Source organism: Muscardinus avellanarius (genome assembly GCF_963383645.1).
Source record: "Muscardinus avellanarius genome assembly, chromosome: 11".
Lineage (NCBI taxonomy): Eukaryota > Metazoa > Chordata > Mammalia > Rodentia > Gliridae > Muscardinus > Muscardinus avellanarius.
The window spans coordinates 52,428,589-52,445,689 of record NC_137797.1 but is presented as its reverse complement, the minus strand read 5'-3'; the positions used below and the strand labels follow the sequence as shown (position 1 = coordinate 52,445,689).

At 41.5% G+C, this 17,101-nt stretch overlaps 1 protein-coding gene across 1 annotated transcript in view; it reads right to left on the bottom strand.

Moving 5' to 3' along the window:
* Nucleotides 1–6,325: 6,325 nt before the first annotated feature.
* Nucleotides 6,326–17,101, bottom strand: part of CPM (carboxypeptidase M) — a gene marked incomplete at both ends in the record, with an annotated part of 85,916 nt that continues 75,140 nt past the window's right edge. The window contains 2 exons of the mRNA XM_080706364.1: nucleotides 6,326–6,568; nucleotides 15,820–15,968. Of these exons, the coding sequence (XP_080562490.1) occupies nucleotides 6,326–6,568; nucleotides 15,820–15,968 (392 nt within the window). The remainder of the gene's footprint in view (nucleotides 6,569–15,819; nucleotides 15,969–17,101) is intronic.

Below are 17,101 nucleotides of genomic sequence, written 5' to 3'. Positions count from 1 at the left end.
CTTAAGCTCTAATACTATCTTTCGGTTACATTTGTTCTGCAGAAGAGACGACAAATACAGTGAGAGGCCATATATTCAGCTTTATTATCTCTGAAACCATCCAGACTTATTCAAAGATTGTAAGCCTGAGGCAATCTTAGCAGCAGCAGTGGAGGCAAAACCCAAAGATCAGGTGACCCCAGAAAAGTAGGATGACTGCCCTGCAGGACCTATGGCACCAGTAGAGCTCCCCTTAGCGTTTGGGGAACAGTGCCTAAACAGGCCACCTCGATACCATGATGCGGCTCCCTCTGACCAGGGGACCCAAGAGACACCTCAAACTGGAAAACAGTGGCTAGGACTAGTTCCAAGGGGACTAAAAGGAATGTTTCCCCTGACAGCAGTGTGTGTGGGGGGGTCTGGATTCCAATCTGTTCATAAGCCATTTCCACTGGCTGAGGTTAAAGAAATTAAAAGGGACCTTGGTAATCAAACCACTGACCCCAATCAATATGTGCAGGCATCCAGGCTACTCAGTTCCCTCCCTCCATCCCTCCCTCCCTTCTATCCTTCCTTTCTTTCTTCCTTCTTTTTTTTTTTTTTTTTGCGGTATTGGGGGTGGAACCCAGGGGCATTCTACTGCTGAGCTATATCCTCAGCCCCATTTTTTATTCTTTATTTTGAAACAGGGTCTCACTGAGTTGCAAAGGGACTCATGAAGTAGCTGAGGCTGCGAACCGTGATCCTGTCTGAGTCTTCTGAATGCTGGGATTACACGCTTGTGCCACCATGCCCAGCTTACTCAATTCTTTATGTGACCCAACTTGGAGGGATGTCAAGTTGCTCTTAGATCAAATCCTGACTTTACTAGAGAAAGACTGAGTGTATAAGAGGGCTAGGGAAGTGAGTGATGATGATTGTAATTCCTAACAGCCCTCTGTGAGAGTGGACCCAATGATCCCACCAACGGGAGAACAGGCTGTCCCATCAGACTATCCTCTGTGGGACCATAATAATATAAGGCATGATTGGGAAATGACCCATTTTCTGTACTGTATAATAGAGGGACAGAGAAGGGCTAAGATCTAACCCCTCAACTATGGCTTATTGGCAGCTACTTAGCTACTCATCAGAGTGCAAAGGAGTCCAAAAGGCCTTCCTCAAGAGACTAAAGGAAGCCATGATAAAATTCACCAATCTGATTCCAGACTGTAGAAGGGGAGGCCATCCTCAGAGACAAATTCTTAACTTAGTTTGCACCTGACACAAAGAGGAAACTCCAAAAACTGGTGTCGGATTCAGACAAATTTAATCTGGAATCACTACTGCAGGCTACTAATTCAGTTTATAATAAGAGGGACTTGGAAAAACAAAAGGACAGACATCATGGGGAAATTCTAACTGCCGTGCGTATGAGTGCTAATCTCTCAACCCCAGGCTTGAGCCTGCTTTAGGTTGGAGAGCCAGGGCATTTCCAGCATGAATGTCCTCCAAAGCCCTGCCCATAGTGTAAGGGGAGCCACTGGAAGTCTGGATGCCCCCAGGTCTGGAGGCAGGTTCCTCAGAGCCAGGTTCCCAGTGATGGAATGGTCCTAGGGCCATTCCTCCAGGCTCCCACCTGGGTCAAGACCAAAGACCCTTGGAAAACTCTAAAGTGGGGCCACGGCCTGTTCAGCTCATCGTGGACCCAGGTGCCAAGTTCCCTACATGGCAAAGGCTTTCTCCTGGTCCAAGATTCTCTCATAAAGTACAAATTAGCCTGCTCCTGGAGTGACCTACACTTCTCCCATTCTTAATTATGCCAGAGACTCCAGCTCCTCTGTTAAAAAGGAGATATAATGTCACGATACTAATCTAACTTGGGTACAAGCCTTACCCTTACTCCTGTTTGAAATAATACCACTTTGTGTCTCATCCCTCCAGAAAAGCCCCAAAAGAAAAAAACTTGAGCTGTTCTTTTCCTCTCTTTTGGTGTCTATACTGAGATAAGGTGCTGCTCAAGGTTTTTTGTTTGTTTGTTTGTTTGTTTGTTTATCTCAGCCAGCCTTAGCTAAAATGTAAACCTCTAAAGAAAAAGTCGTTACTCTTTAAAGTCTAGGCCACTGGACTTTTTTACCAAAACATTTTATACCCATGCACTTTTTACATTTCTCTCTTGTTTTTACATACAAGTTGACCCCCCAAAATGCCATTTTACAATATTGTTTTTATACTAACAATTTAGAATCCCACTTAATAAACTCAAATGTTACTTTAGACTTTATGAAGCCAAGAGCATTTAAAGCATTACTCACATTTTACATTTTCCCAATTTAATAATTGAATTATAGATTACCCCCTGAAAATTAAGACATCAGGTAAGCACCATTTGTGTCTTAAGACAATATTTATAAAGAAAAAAATTTAAAGGCAATGCACATTGTATTTGATCATATCCCACAGAGGGCTAAGTTCTACAGTGGCCTGCACTTTAAAGAGTATAAAAGGCACGGAAGTGGGGCTGGGAGTGTATCTCAGTGGTAGTGTGCATGCTTAGTATACCCAAGACCTTGGGTTCAATCTCCAGCACTAAAACAAAACAACCCTGAATTCAATTTAGGGATCTGTGATTATGGCCTTGAAGGAAGGTTCAATTAATAATGTGTGGTAGCCTGAGGAAGTTGTGATCCCAAAATATAATATAAACAAATATAAAAGGTTCTGGAAGGACTCTCTGTCCTTTTTTAAAGTTGTTGCAATATTGTTGCCTCAGAAAAGGACATTAAAGTTGGGCGTGGTGGCGCACCCTTGTAATCCCCGCGCTTGGGAGGCGGAGACAGGAGGATCGCGTAGGTTCGAAGCCAGCCACGCGTGCTGGCGTAAGAGACCCTGTTTCCAAATAAAAAAATATAAAAATAGGTCTGGGAGTGTAGCCTGGAGATAGAAGGGCTTCCAGGAACCCCAGTACCACCAAAAAAAAAAAAAAAAAAAAAGGCATTACATTGATTGCATCTTCCCTAGAGTTTACTTGGTGGTAATCCCATTTTCTCTAGAATGTGGACTTTGCTATACTTGCAAAAACAAATTGTTTCAAGGCAAAGGAAAGAAACAGCCATTCACTATATGAATATTAATTCTTTATTGAGAATCAAATATTCAACATTTACTAAATTCAGACAGAGGTAGTCATGGCTCCTCCCCAATGGACTTTATAGTCTTAGATAATCTGTGCATTTTAGAAGATCTTAATTACAGTATAAAAGAAGGTCACTGAAAAGAGCTTGTAAAATCAGCTATGACCGTTCTGAAAGGAAGTGCAGTTCATATGCTAAAGTATGATAAAAATGGTCTGTGATCAATACAGTACAATATCTGCTTATTAGTGATGCCATGTAAAGTCTGTAACAAACGAAGGCTTCTGCTTTAGGTATTAGGACTCAGTGTTCATCACCCAGTCTGGCCATCGTAATTTTCTCCCTTTCCCTCCACCTGAAGTCATGAAGATACATGTGATCTATCATAAAACAAACATCAAATTTACTTGTACTGTTATGTATAGAGAAGAACCAAACTTATCAAGAAACAACTTACCCTGTGGCAAGAAGGCAATATGCTATGCTTATTTTTCGGGATACGCTAGGTAAAGGTATTTGTAATAGAGCATCAGATAATTATACTTTCTAAATGCAAAGCTAATTTACGCCAGTTTTAGAAATAGATTATAAATGCAACTTTGCTTCTGGAACAAAACACCACATTCATTTCTTAGACTAGAAATGTTGAGAAGAGGCTTTTAACATTTTTGATACACGGAGCAGCTTGCTGGAGTGGGTTATAAAAGAAGCACCACAATCGACACTGGCCTCCCCTGCAGGGAACTTGACATTCTTCTAAAGTGCTCTCCATCATTTAGACTGACGTTATCACTGATCACCACTTAGGAAGGTACAGGAGAAAAGTATGTCACTTCTTGAAAGTTTCTTTAAATTTTAGATGATTATTCTCGTTAAACAATGTTTCGGTTTTCAGGTCAATTCTGTTCATATCGGAGACAAAAAGAGTTGGTGTTTTATAAGGTATATTATACTGTTTTCAAAATATCCACTTGTAAACCGGGTTTGTTGGCTTGTGTTTGTAATCCCAGTACCTAGGAGGCTGAGACAGGAAGATCTCGGTTCTCTGAGAGACTCGGCTACTTAGTGAGGCCCTCTGCAACTTAGTGAGACCCTGTTTGAAAATAAAGAATAAAAAGTAGGGATGGGGTGTAGCTTGGAGGTAGAATGCCCCTGGGTTCCATCCCTAGTACAAAAAAAAAAAAAAATCCTCTTGTGTACAAGTTATTCTTCTTCCATTTGGACAAGCATCTCAGACACAAAAATGTGGTCTTTATTACTACTGTTTCAGTTAGTCACAGAATCACTGTTAAACAGAAGTCTTTGTGTTACAGATAAAGAAACCAGATGTGAGTTGGGCGTTTGGTGGCTCATGCTTGTAATCCCAGTACTAGGGAGGCTGAGATTGCGCAAGTTTGAATCCAGCCTCAGCTACTTAGTGAGACCCTGTTTCCAAACAAAATATAAAATTGGTCTGGAAGTATAGCCTGGAGGTTAGAAGGCCCCTGGGTTCCATCCCCAGTACCCCTTCACAAAACAAACAAACACATAAAAACTATATGTGTATGTGTGGTGAATTTGAACTCAGGACTTCTTTTTTTTTTTTTTGGTACAAGAGCTTAAACCCAGGTGCAATCTACTGCTGAGCTACACTCCAGCCATATATATATATATATATATATATATATATATATATATATATATATATATATATATATATATAATCGTACCAGGGTCTTGCTAAGTTGCTGAGGTTGGTCTTGAACCTGAGCTCCTCTTGTCTCAGCCTCCCTCCCAAGTACTGAGATTACAAGCATGTGTCACCAGGCCCCGCTACATTTTGTTTTAAGTGGCTCCTCTCCCCAGGGCTGTGCGGAAGATGGAGCCAGCAGCCAGTAATGCTGCTGCAGTGGCATGGGGGAGAGAAGGGGACCTAGACTGCAACTGACTGTTGAAGGAAGGAGGGGGGAGAACTACTATTTATAATTAACAATCTTTTTTTGTTTGTTTGTTTGTTTTGGTGATACTGGGGATGGCACCCAGGGGCATTCTACCTCTCAGTTCCACCCCTAGCCCAATTTTTTATTCTATTTTATTTATTTATTTATTTTTGTGGTGCTGGGAGTGGAACCCAGGGGTTTTTCTACCTCCAGGCTACATTCCCAGACCTATTTTATACTTTATTTGGAAACAGGGTCTCACTAAGTTGCTGAGAGCCTTACTAAGTAGCTGAGGCTGGCTTTGAACCTGTGCGATCCTCCTGTCTCAGCCTCCCAAGCGCTGGGATTACAAGCATGCGCCACCCTGCCGGGCTATAATTAACAATCTTTAATGAATCAGATGAAGACAGGGGAAGTGTCAAGGATGCCTCAGATTTCCAGCACAGTGGTGCCAGTGAGTGAGATATAGAATACAGCAGGAAGAATAACTCTCAGGAAAAAAGTAAGCTCAGTTTTCCACATGATGAAAGTTACCTATAGGTCACGTCCAAGCGGATATGTCTACTGGTATTCAGACATTAACCTGAAGCTCAGGCAAGAGGCTAAAGGCACATGTTTTGAGGAAACATAACGGTACGTGGTACCCAGTTGCAAAAAGGCAGGGACGCTGGCTCTGGAGGGAGGGAGACTGACCTGTTGCTTTGGTACCTTATAGACACAGCCTTACCATCCCATCAGGCCTATATTTTCTTAAGCCACTGAGACATGTGTATCTATTTTGTCTTTTACCTCCTTAGAACATGAGCAGACGTGATCATTTCCTCTTCTGTGGAGAACTAACTCTATATTAGCCCCCTGAGTTCCATCCCCAGTACCTCCCCACAGATCTCTTCACAGATAGCACCCATGGCAAGGTCTTGTATCTAGCAGGTGATCAATAACACGTTCATCTTTGTTGTTTATGGTCATCTGGCTCTTTATGCAAGACTAGATCTTTTTTTTTTTCTCGCAGAAACTTCTATTTTTCTTCTCAAGTTTAACTTCGTAACAAGTTTCCAAGACTCCTTCAAGATTAATTTGTAAATGGCTAGTCTTGATAGGGAGGGATCTTCCACTCATCCTTCAAGGCTGAATCATTCCTTTCATTCGCCCCGCATACTGCTGGCTGTAGAATTTGGAAACGTCCCTTTCTCTTCTCAGGGAGGAATGGAGTTTATCCCACGGAGGCCCCACAAGAGGGAGCGTGTGGCAGTGACCTGGAGTATGAAATCCCTGATTCCAGGTGGTGGTGAGGGTTGAGTTTCACATTTCACTTTATTTGAAAAATATGTGCAAAAGAGTCACTAAAAATAGGAACAGAGCAGGCTTTGTTGCAGTGGAGTGGCTTGCTATGGTTTTGTACAGAGGCATCAAGGGGCAGGAAGGATTCGATACTAGGATAGAATCCAGGTGCCCTTGGAATGGAAGTACAAAATCCTTTTTAAGGGCGTTGAAGTTCTGGGATTTCTCTGGAATGACCACCTTTGTGAGGTGTGGATCGTGCCCAGGGACTGTAACCTGAGAAGAAACAAGAAACGTTGTTATGAGTGGTTTCAGATGTTCTGTGGTGCCAACGCTGGCCAACACTGATGTCCAGCACAAGAATGCAGCCTTTGTGCGGTGCGCGCGAGGATGGCCAGGCCCCCCTCTCGTGGCCGATGAGCTGCCCAGCGCTGCTGTGGGCCACAGTTGTTAATGCCCTTGCCAAGACTTACAAAATGAAATAGATGGAGACAGGTACCTTATCTGGTGGCATAAGGCAGGAGGGAGAAGGAAGCGGAGGGCTGATTCTGCCACGCCGTTTTCATGGAGCGCAAAGGCAAAAGCTGGTTATCTCTACTCGTCCCAAGTCTATACTTGATATCTTAATCGGATATCAAGATTCTTTTATAAGTAGGATTATTTTCCCCATTCATTTCCATTTTCTTTCTTTTTTTGTGTGTGATACTAGGGATGGAACCCAGGGGCATTCTTCCTCCGAGCTGCTCCCCCAGCCCTAGTTTTTATTCTTTATTTTGAAACAGGGTCTCACTGAGTTGCAAAGGGCCTAAGTAGCTGAGGCTGTCCGCGGACCGCGATTCTCGTCTCAGCCTCCCAAATGCTGGGATTACAAGCGTGCGCCACCACGCCTGGCTCATTTCCACTTTCTTCACAATCAGTCTAAGTGTTGAAGCCTATTGCTTCCTTAAAAAGATTTTGTTTTGCCGGGCATGGTGACACACGCTTGTAATCCTCGTGCTTGGGAGGCGGAGACAGGAGGATCGCGTAGGTCAAAGCCAGACACGCTGGCATAAGAGGCCCTGTTTTCAAATAAAAATACAAAATAGGTCTGGGAGTGTAGCCCAGAGGTAGAAGGGTTTCCAGAAACCCCAGTACCACTAAAAAAAAAAAAAAAAAAAAAAAAAAAGATTTTATTTTATTTTGTTGATATGAGTGTGAGTGTGAATCTTTAGCTAGCTAGGCTTTTTTTGGGGGGGGGATGACCAGAAAAAATAAGACAAATGCTAAGTATAGGCTATGTCCACTGAGACATTCTTTTATTCTAGATGATGGAGAGGGCAAAGAATGGGGAAGGACATTTATGTAACTGCTAGTTGGTATATATTTTAGCCATCCATTTCAGCTTTCTAAACCTTATCTTCCAGCCTTGATCTAGCACTAACAACACCTATAGCTAACATGTACTGTGTTAGTCTAACGGGAAGTGCACCCTCCACAACTATTTTACAAGTGTGGCTTACTTGTGAGATTGCATAAAATAAGCTTCACGCCGGGCGTGGTGGTGCACGCTTGTAACCCCTACTCTTGGGAGGCAGAGACAGGAGGATCGCTCAGGTTCGAAGCCAGCTGCACGTGCTCTGGCTTAGGAGACCCTGTTTCCAAATAAAAATATAAAAATAGGTCTGGGAGTGTAGCCCGGAGGTAGAAGGGCTTCCAGGAACCCCAGTACCACAAAAAAAAAAAAAAAAAAAAGCTTCACTACAAGGGAAATTCTTTTTTATAGAGTGGAAAGACAGCAAATAGAAGGAAAATAAAGGGCCTTAAGGCAAAGATTCACAGTGAGTTGGAATTTTTCGAGCTTATCTATATCTCAGCAGGATGGCTCTCAATTTTATAGTTTTACAAATTAAAAACCATGTTTTTCATTATGTCCTAAAGATGAAATAATGAAATACAAAGCCAGCTTTTACTACAGAAGAGATGACTGCCTTGTCCCAGGAGTGGCTCTTTACAAAATGATTGCTGTGGGTGACATCAGACCCACTGAACGAAGCAGAGAATCTGGAATTTCCTACAGAAAGTCATGTCAAAGAAGAAGAGGCACCACACCATCAACAAAATCAAGTACCTCCTCATTTAATTAATTCACAGAGACCTACACAGGTTCAAATTAGATCATGCCTTCCTTTCCCAGGAAGAAATGGCTCAAAAACACATCCTGCTAGAATTAAAAACTGAAATTAGCCAGGTGTGGTGGTGGTTACCTGTAATCCCAGTACTTGGGAGGCTGAGACAGGAGGATCGCAGGTTCGAGCTCAGGCTCAGCAAATTAGGAAGGCCCTTAGCAACCTATTGAGACCCTGTTTTATTTATTTTTATTTTTATTTTTGTGGTACTGAGGGTGAAACCCAGGAGCTTTCTACCTCTGGGCTATACTCCCAGACCTATTTTCTATTTTATTTGGAAACAGGGTCCCACTAAGTTGCTGAGAGCCTCACTAAGTAGCTGAGGCTGGCTTCGAACCCGTGTGATCCTCCTGTCTCAGCCTCCCAAGCGTGGGGATTACAAGCATGCACCACCATGCCCGGCTCGAGAACCTGTTTTAAACTATAAAATAGCACTGGGGTGTAGCTCAAGGTAGAATGCCCTTTGGTTCAATTTGTAGTAACACACACACACACACACACACACACACACACACACACACACAAACAATCAATTTTGAGTTGATTTTTGTGTATAGCCAAGTGATCACAGTATCATTCTTCTATATATGAGTATCTAACTTTGCCAGCACCATTTATTAAAGAGACAATCTTTCTTCATTGTATGTTCTTGATACCTCTATAAAATATTAGTTGGCTGATGAAGATGGATCAACTTCCACCTTCATGTTGGAAATATTCTGTTCTGTTGTTCTGTGTTTCTGTATTTGTGCCAGTACTATACGGTCTTTTAGTTACTATAGCTTTGCAGTATGTTTTTAAGTTAGGCATTATAATGCCTCTAGCATTTTTTATTTTCCTCAAAATTGCTTTGGGCATTCTTGGGTCTTTTATAATTGCATGTGAATTTTAGGGTTGCTTTTTCTAATTCTGTGAGGAAATGTGTGAGGTTTTCTTCGTACTGGGGATTGAATCCAGGGGCATCCTACCTCCAAATTTTACCCCCAGCCCCTTTTTAAATTTTGAAACAGAAAGATCTCACTAAGCTATTTAGAGTTTTGCTAAATTGCTGAGACTGGCTGTGAACCTGCGCTCCTCCAGCCTCAGACTCTCAAGTAGTAGGTTTACAGGCACGTGCTACCATGCTTGGCTGTGTATTGGTGTTCTGGTGAGAACTGCATTGGCTACGTAGATTGCTTTGGGTGGTATGGTCATTTTAACAACATTGATTGTTCTGATCTGTGAACAGGGCATCGTGTGTGTGTGTGTGTGTGTGTGTGTGTGTGTGTGTGTGTGTGTTCTCTAATTTCTTTTAACACTATTGTATAATTTTCATTGTAGAGATTTCCCACTTACTTGGTTAAATGTTTTCTTAAATATTTTATAGCTATTGTAAATGGATTGCTTTCTTAACTTCTTTTTTAGCAGATTCACTATTCGTATATACAAATGCGCTCTCTCTCTCTCTCTCTCTCTCTCTCTCTATATATATATATATATATATATATATTTTTTTTTTTTTAATTTAATTTTTTTTTTTTTTTTTTTTTTGCGGGTTTGGGGATGGAACCCCCAGGGGCATTTGACCTCCGGGCTACACCCACTTCCCTATTTTTTATTCTTTATTTTGAAACAGGGTCTCACTGAGTTGTGGAGGGCCTCACTAAGTAGCTGAGGCTGTCCGCGAATCGTGATCCTCCTGTCTCAGCCTCCCAAATGCTGGGATTACAAGTGTGTGACGCCACACCCACCAGGGTGTTGAATCTTTTTGAACACTTTCTGCATCGATTGTAATGATCAAATGGTTTTTGTCCATTCTGTGATGAGTTAAATCACACTTACTGTTTGTGTGTTGAACCATCCTTGCCTCCCTGGGATGAACCCAATCTGCTGATGGTATATAATCCTTTTGACATTCAGATGAATTTGGTCGCTAGTATTTTATTGAGAATTTTTGCATCTGTGTTCATCAGAGGTATGGTTCTTTAGCTTTGTGTTGTATCTTTTGTTTGGTTATCAGTGAAAGGCTGGCCTTGTAAAAAGAGTTTGGCACAATTTCTTCCTTTTCAGTTTTTTAAAAATAGTTTCAGAAGAAGTGGAATTAGGTTTTTCTTAAAATGTTTTGTTGGATTTAGCAGTAAAGCCATTGGTCCTGGGCTATTTTTAGATAGGAGATTAAATTTCTGCTTCAGTCTCATTACTCATATTTTGGCTCATTTAGATTTTTCTATTTCTTCTTGACTCAATTTTGGTAGGCTGTATGTGTTCAGAAATTTATTTATTTATTCTAGGTTTTCCAGGGTTTTAGCATAATGGCTCATAGTAGTTCCTTATGATACTTTGTATTTCTGTGGTATTAGTTGTAGTGTCTCTTTTTTCATCTCTGATTTTATTTATTTGAATCTTTTTTTTCTTCCTTAGTAGCCAAATGATTGCCAATTTTGCTTATCCTCTCCAAGAAAACCACACAGCTGTTTCATTGATTTTTTTCATATTGTTTTAGTTTTGACTTTGTTCATGCTCTGATTTTTATTTTTTCCTATTAATATTGAGTTTGCTTTGATCTTGCTTTTCTAAGCCTTTAAGATACACTGATAGGTTGTTTACTTGAGATTTGTTTTATTTTTTAATACTGGGGATTAAATATAGGGCATTCTATGTTCGAAGTATACCTCCAGCAAAAAAATTCAAAAAAATTTGAACGCGAGTCTTACTAAGTTGCAGAGGCTGGCCTAGAATTTATAATCCTCTTATCTCAGCCTCACAAGTACTGGGATTACAGTCATGTGCCATGATGCCTGGCTGAGATCTATTTTTTTTTATGTATGTACTTATTGCTACAAACTTTCAGTAGTTTTTACTGTGACCCATAGATTTTATTGTGTTGCCATTTTTATTTATTTCTAGAAATTGTCTGACTTCTCTTTTCCTTCATTTACCCACTTGTCCTCTAGCAGTGTGTTACTCACTTCCCATGTATCTATGTACTTCCCATTCTTTCTTATTCCATTGTGTTCTGAGATAATATTCAATTTTATTTTATTTTATTTTTTGCGGGTCTGGGAATGGAACCCAGGGGCATTCGACCTCCGAGCTACACCCCCTGCCCTATTTTTATTCTTTATTTTGAAACCGGGTCTCACTGGGTTGCAGAGGGCCTCACTAAGTAGCTGAGGCTGTCTGCAAACTGCGATCCTCCAGGTCTCAGCCTCCCGAATGCTGGGATTACAAGCGTGCACCACCACGCCCGGCTTCAATTTTATTTTTTAAAGAATTTATTGAGACTTGGTTTGTGGCCTAATATATGATCCATGTTGGAGAACATTCCTTGTGCTGAGAAAAAGGTGTGTTCTGTTGCAGTTGTGTGAAATGTCTTATTAATGCCTGTCAGGTCCATTTGCTCTATAGTATGGCTCAACTAAGATATTTCTTTGCTGATTTTCTGTCTGAATGATCTTTTCATCAAGGAAAGTGGGGTGTTGAAGTCTCCCACTATTATTGAATTAGAGTCTATCTTCTTTTAGATCTAATAAAATTTGTTTTATATATTTGAGTAGCTCTGTGGGTGTATATGTATCTATAATCGCTATATTTTCTTGTTGAATTGATCCTTTTATTAATATATAATGACCCTGTCTCTTTTTATGGTTTTTTTATTTATTTAATTTTTAATTTTTAATATATATAGTTTTTAATTTAAAGTCCATTTGATGTGAGTATAGTCACTCCTGCTGTGTTTTGTTTTTGTGGCATTGGGATTGAACACAGGGGGCATTCTACCTCTGAGCCGCATTCCAGCCCTTTTTTATGCTTAGTTTTGAATCAGGGTCTCCCTAGGTTGCTGAGATTCTCGTTATGTTGCTGAGGCTAGTCTTGAAACTGGGATCTTTTGGTCTTGGCCTCCCAAGTACTGAGATTACAGGCAAGCACCACCATGCTTTGCTCTCCTTCAGTTTTGAAGGGTAACTCTGGGTACAGTATTAATGTCTGGCAGCCCCCCCTTCAGTATTGTGAATAGATCCTCATTCTCTCTGGCCTGTAAGGTTCCTGCAGAATAATCTGCTGTAAGTCTAATAAATAATCCCCTATATGTAACTTGATGCTTTTTTCTTATTTTTAGGACTTTCTCTTTATGTTTTTGACATCTTGACTATATATAACTGATGAAGGTCTGTTTTGGTTCAATCTATTAGGGTCCTTTGAGCTTCTTGAATCTAGATCTCCATATTTGTTTGAAGATTTAGGATATTTTCGTGTATTATTTCATGAAATATGTTTTCAATGTGTTTCCCTCTGTTTTAAAACTTTCTGGAATTCTCATAATGCAAATATTTTTTCAGTTAATGGTGTCTCATAGATTTTCTTCATTCTGTTGAATTATTTTCTCCCTCTTTTTCCTTTTTTTCTCTCCCTTATTCATGGTTTTGTTTTGCCTGACTGAGTAAATCCAAAAGATCTGTTCTCAAGTTTAGAAGTTCCTTCTTCTACTTCTTCTAGTCTGTTGTGGAAGCTGTTCTCTACTGTATTTTTTATTTCACTGATTCAAGTTTTTAGTTGCAAAATTTCTTATTGGTTCTTTTGTATTATTTCTATCTCTTTGGTGAATTTCTCATCCATATCCTAGATTTTTTCTCTCTCTATTTATGTTTCCTTAGGATCATCATTTGAATTCTTTTTCTGGTACCTCATAGACTTTCTTCAAACTCGGATCTGTTTCTGAAGAATTACTGTTCTCCTTGGAGGTGCCATGTTTCCTAGTGTGTTTCTTGCGTCCTTCTGTTCATTTAGTGTGATTTTCATTTCTTCCAATATATTTAAAGTAACTTCTGGAGGAAAATACTTTTTTTTTTTTTTGCTTAGATACAACAGAGGATATCATTTGGATAGGTGCTTTGGGTTTGGTTATAGGGTTCTCTGTGAGTTCTTCATCTTTGATGCCAGCAGTTCCTCCATGGTCTAGACCGCAGCAGTTCGTGAAGGTCGCTGTCTGATGGCAGTGGATGTGGTGTGGGGCTTCAGGCTCCAGAGCTGAGCTCTGGTAACACCTGGGCTTGTGGCGGCAGCTGACACAGTTTTGGTAGCACAAAATATGGAGGAAATTCGCCCTGTCCCTCAAGGCAAGCACAGGTGACACCAGAGGTTTTGGCCACAGCAGCCACTATTCCTAAGCCACAGGATGTGAAGGAGGCCTTCCCCCGGACTCTCGGGATGAATGAGTGAAAACACCTGGGCCTGTGGCACAAGTGGCCATGGGGATGGGACAGGGCCTTTTCCAGGTCTTACAGAATGGCCACAGATAATGCTGGGATCTATGGCACCATAACCATGGAATTGAGGTTTTACAACACAATTCTGTGTTGTACCTTCTGTGGGACCAGTGGGGTCACTGTAATTGGTGCTCAGGTTTGTATTACTGTTAGGTGCTTTTGTGGAGTCATGGGATCCAGATGTTAAGCTTTTCTATGTCCCAGAAGACAAGCACAGTGGTACCAGGGTTGAGCACAGGTGGTGCATGGCTTTGGTGTCTAGTCCTGGAGCTTTAGCATACAGGCAGAAATGTCCCGAGGTCGTGCAGGGTCAGCTCCAGCGGGCCCACGGCTTGTGGCATTGGTAGTTCAAATGGCCCTTCCTCTGATCCCCAGAGACCACCTTGAGTGATGCGCAGGCTCTTTTGCACTTGCCATCGTAGTCCTAAGACCTGAGGACCTTCCCTAGATCCCAGTGGTGGGTTCAGATGTGGGCAGGATTTGGAGCCCCCAGCAGCTGCATTCCTGAAGCTGTAGGACTCAGCAGGGGGCTTTCCCAGCCCCCAACGGGTGAGCCTGGGACTTTGCAACAGTGGCTCTAGTCCCAAGGCTGTGGGCTGGGGAAGAGATCTTTTCTAGATCCTGCAGTGCAAACCCAGTTAGGGCTCAGGCTCATGGTGATGGTAACCATTGGCCCTGAGGCTGCAGGAAGCTGCGGGAGCTATCTTCCATTCGGTGAAGTATGCACCCACCCATGGCTTCTAATGGGGTCCAGGATTTGGATGCCAGCCCCTACGCCAAGAGGGTGCCTAGCACTGGCTGTCGTAGTATTCTGAGGTCTAGGGTTGAGGGAGGTCCAGAGTACCTTCTTGAGAGCAGAGGAATCACTTTTAGATTCATCAACACCCGAAACAAAACTTAGGGCTTGTAGGGACTGTGGCCTTCTGCAGGGAGGACTGCTGGCCCCTGCTGTGATCAGGGCTGCTGGCCCTTCCCACTGACCTTATGCCCCTCGTGTGGGTTCCTCACCCCCTGCCTGGGAGCCAGGGCTAAAGTCGCTGGTTGCTTTCTTTTCGTGGGTTGCCTTTCAGACGCTTCAAGTTGTTAAGGGTTCCCGTCACTTCTTTGCTAATTTCTAGCATTCTCCCTCCCTCACGTTCCTTGAAATACAGCTTCTTCTTTGCTGCCCTGACTCTTCTCTGTGGTCGAGTCACAAGAATCTTTAGCCATGTTAGTGCCCTCTTATTCTCCTTATTAACCAGGCTGCATTTTAAGAATTACAACAGATATTACAAAAATAGGATTTGGCTTCTATTTAAAAAGTTAAGAGCTAGAGATGCAGCTCCGTGGTAGATGATGTGCAAACACCCTGCATTCAATCCCCCGTAACACACACACACACACACACACACACACACACACACACACACAGAGCCAGGTAAGAAAAAAACATGATTTTCTTAATTAGTTTGTTTCTATCTTTCCTATTTCCTGCAAATATGATGTCCTTTCTGTTGTGATGTATTAGTAAATTATTATTTTTGGTATTATCAAGGGCATTCTCCAAGCTACACCCCCAGTCTTTCTTATTTATTTATTTATTTATTTATTTATTTATTTATTTATTTATTTTGCAGTACTGGGGGTGGAACCCAGAGGCATTCTACCTTTGAGCTACACCCCCAACCTATTTTTAATTTTTGCGGTACTGGGGACAGAACCCAGTGGCATTGCACCTCCAAGCAACACCCCCAGCCCTACTTTTCAGACTTTTTATTTTTGAAACAGGGTCTCACCGAGCTGCGAAAGGCCTCACTAAGTAGTAGTTGAGGCTGTTCATGAATCGCGATCCTCCTGTCTCAGCCTCCCAAATGCTGGGATTACAAGCCTGCGCCACCACACCTGGCTCTATTTTATTTATTTTGAAATGGGATTTCACTAAGTTGCTAAGGGTCTTGCTAGGTTGCAAGGTTGGCCTCGAACCTTTGATCCTCCTATTCAGCCTCCCAAGTACTGGGATTGCAGGCATGCACCTCCACACCTGGCATTTTGGATTCCTCCTGGGTGAGTATTGTGAGCTCTATAATGTTTTAAAACATTTATAATATTTTAATGAAAGTTAGAATTGCATACTTACATTTATTACATAGGAGCCAGGCAAAAGAAGTAGGTAATATTCTCCAAATTTGTTGGTTCTAAATGGGCAGATATGTTTTCTGTCTTGGACTTCCACAATTACATTGGGTAATGGATTTCTATTCTGATCAAATACTTGTCCCTTTACGCCTGTGAGACAAAAAGAAACTTGAATGTGAATACCACATTTTATGGTATATGAAAAAAATTTCTTATAATCATTTAAGAAAAATACACTCAATGTATATCAACTGTTTTGAGTTACTAAAGTCTTAAAGAAGGGAAAATACTTTTGATGATTATAAATTAGTCAAGCTACTAATCTGCCTTATAGTTTAAATTTGTTGGTTGTTGAATATTCCATTTACAGCATTTTATCAAAACGGGAGGACACAGTTGACATAATCTAAGACCCATTCCTGTCATTTCCAAATTGTTTACTCAGTCACCAGACCATACTGCAACATTGGCGGGTTCCATAAAATCCCAAACAAAATCAGTGTCAATATATTAATTCACCAGATGCTTATCTATACAGAGGACTCCATAGTTTTCTTTTATGGTCAGGCAAATCGTGTAGGTAACAAAATTATAAACATGAGCTTGAAGCATGAGGTCTTTCACTAATAACAGGAGCTGGCCTTTACTGAGCATTTAAGAGTATTCCAGTCTCTCTGCTAAATGCTTAACGTGCATTTTTTTCATTGAATCTTCACATGGACTCTCTAAGACAGACAATGTTATCACAGTTGTACAAGGCTCCTGTCAGCGACAGGATGCTTGCCTAGCACACACAAGCCCTGAGTTCGATCCTGAGCAGTGCAACCACAGTTGACAGGTGAGAAGAGTACGGCTTTGGGTGATTAAAAGAAACCTCAATCTTACGCAGCCAACTAAGTGGTGCAGTGGGTGTAAGCCCGCAGGACTCCCCAGAGCCCACGATGAATCCATTACGCCATTCTCCCTCACCTCCGCATTTCGAAGTTTTAGAAGAATTTGCTATTTTCTTTGGTGGTACTCGGGATTGAACACAGGGCCTTGCGCATCCTAGGCAAGCACTCTACCATGGGCTATATCCCGGCCCCATCTTCTAATGTTAAATCCTGAATTTCATATTCCAGTTTGTTCATTCCAGCAACAAACCATGTTATCTTAAGTGCAATCACATAAATGAGAAGCCACAAGGATAAGACGACCTTGAACTATCCCAGAACAGTTACATTTAATTACTTATTAGAGCAGAAAAGAGGCACACGTTAGCTTACCTCCCGTAAAGGTTAAAA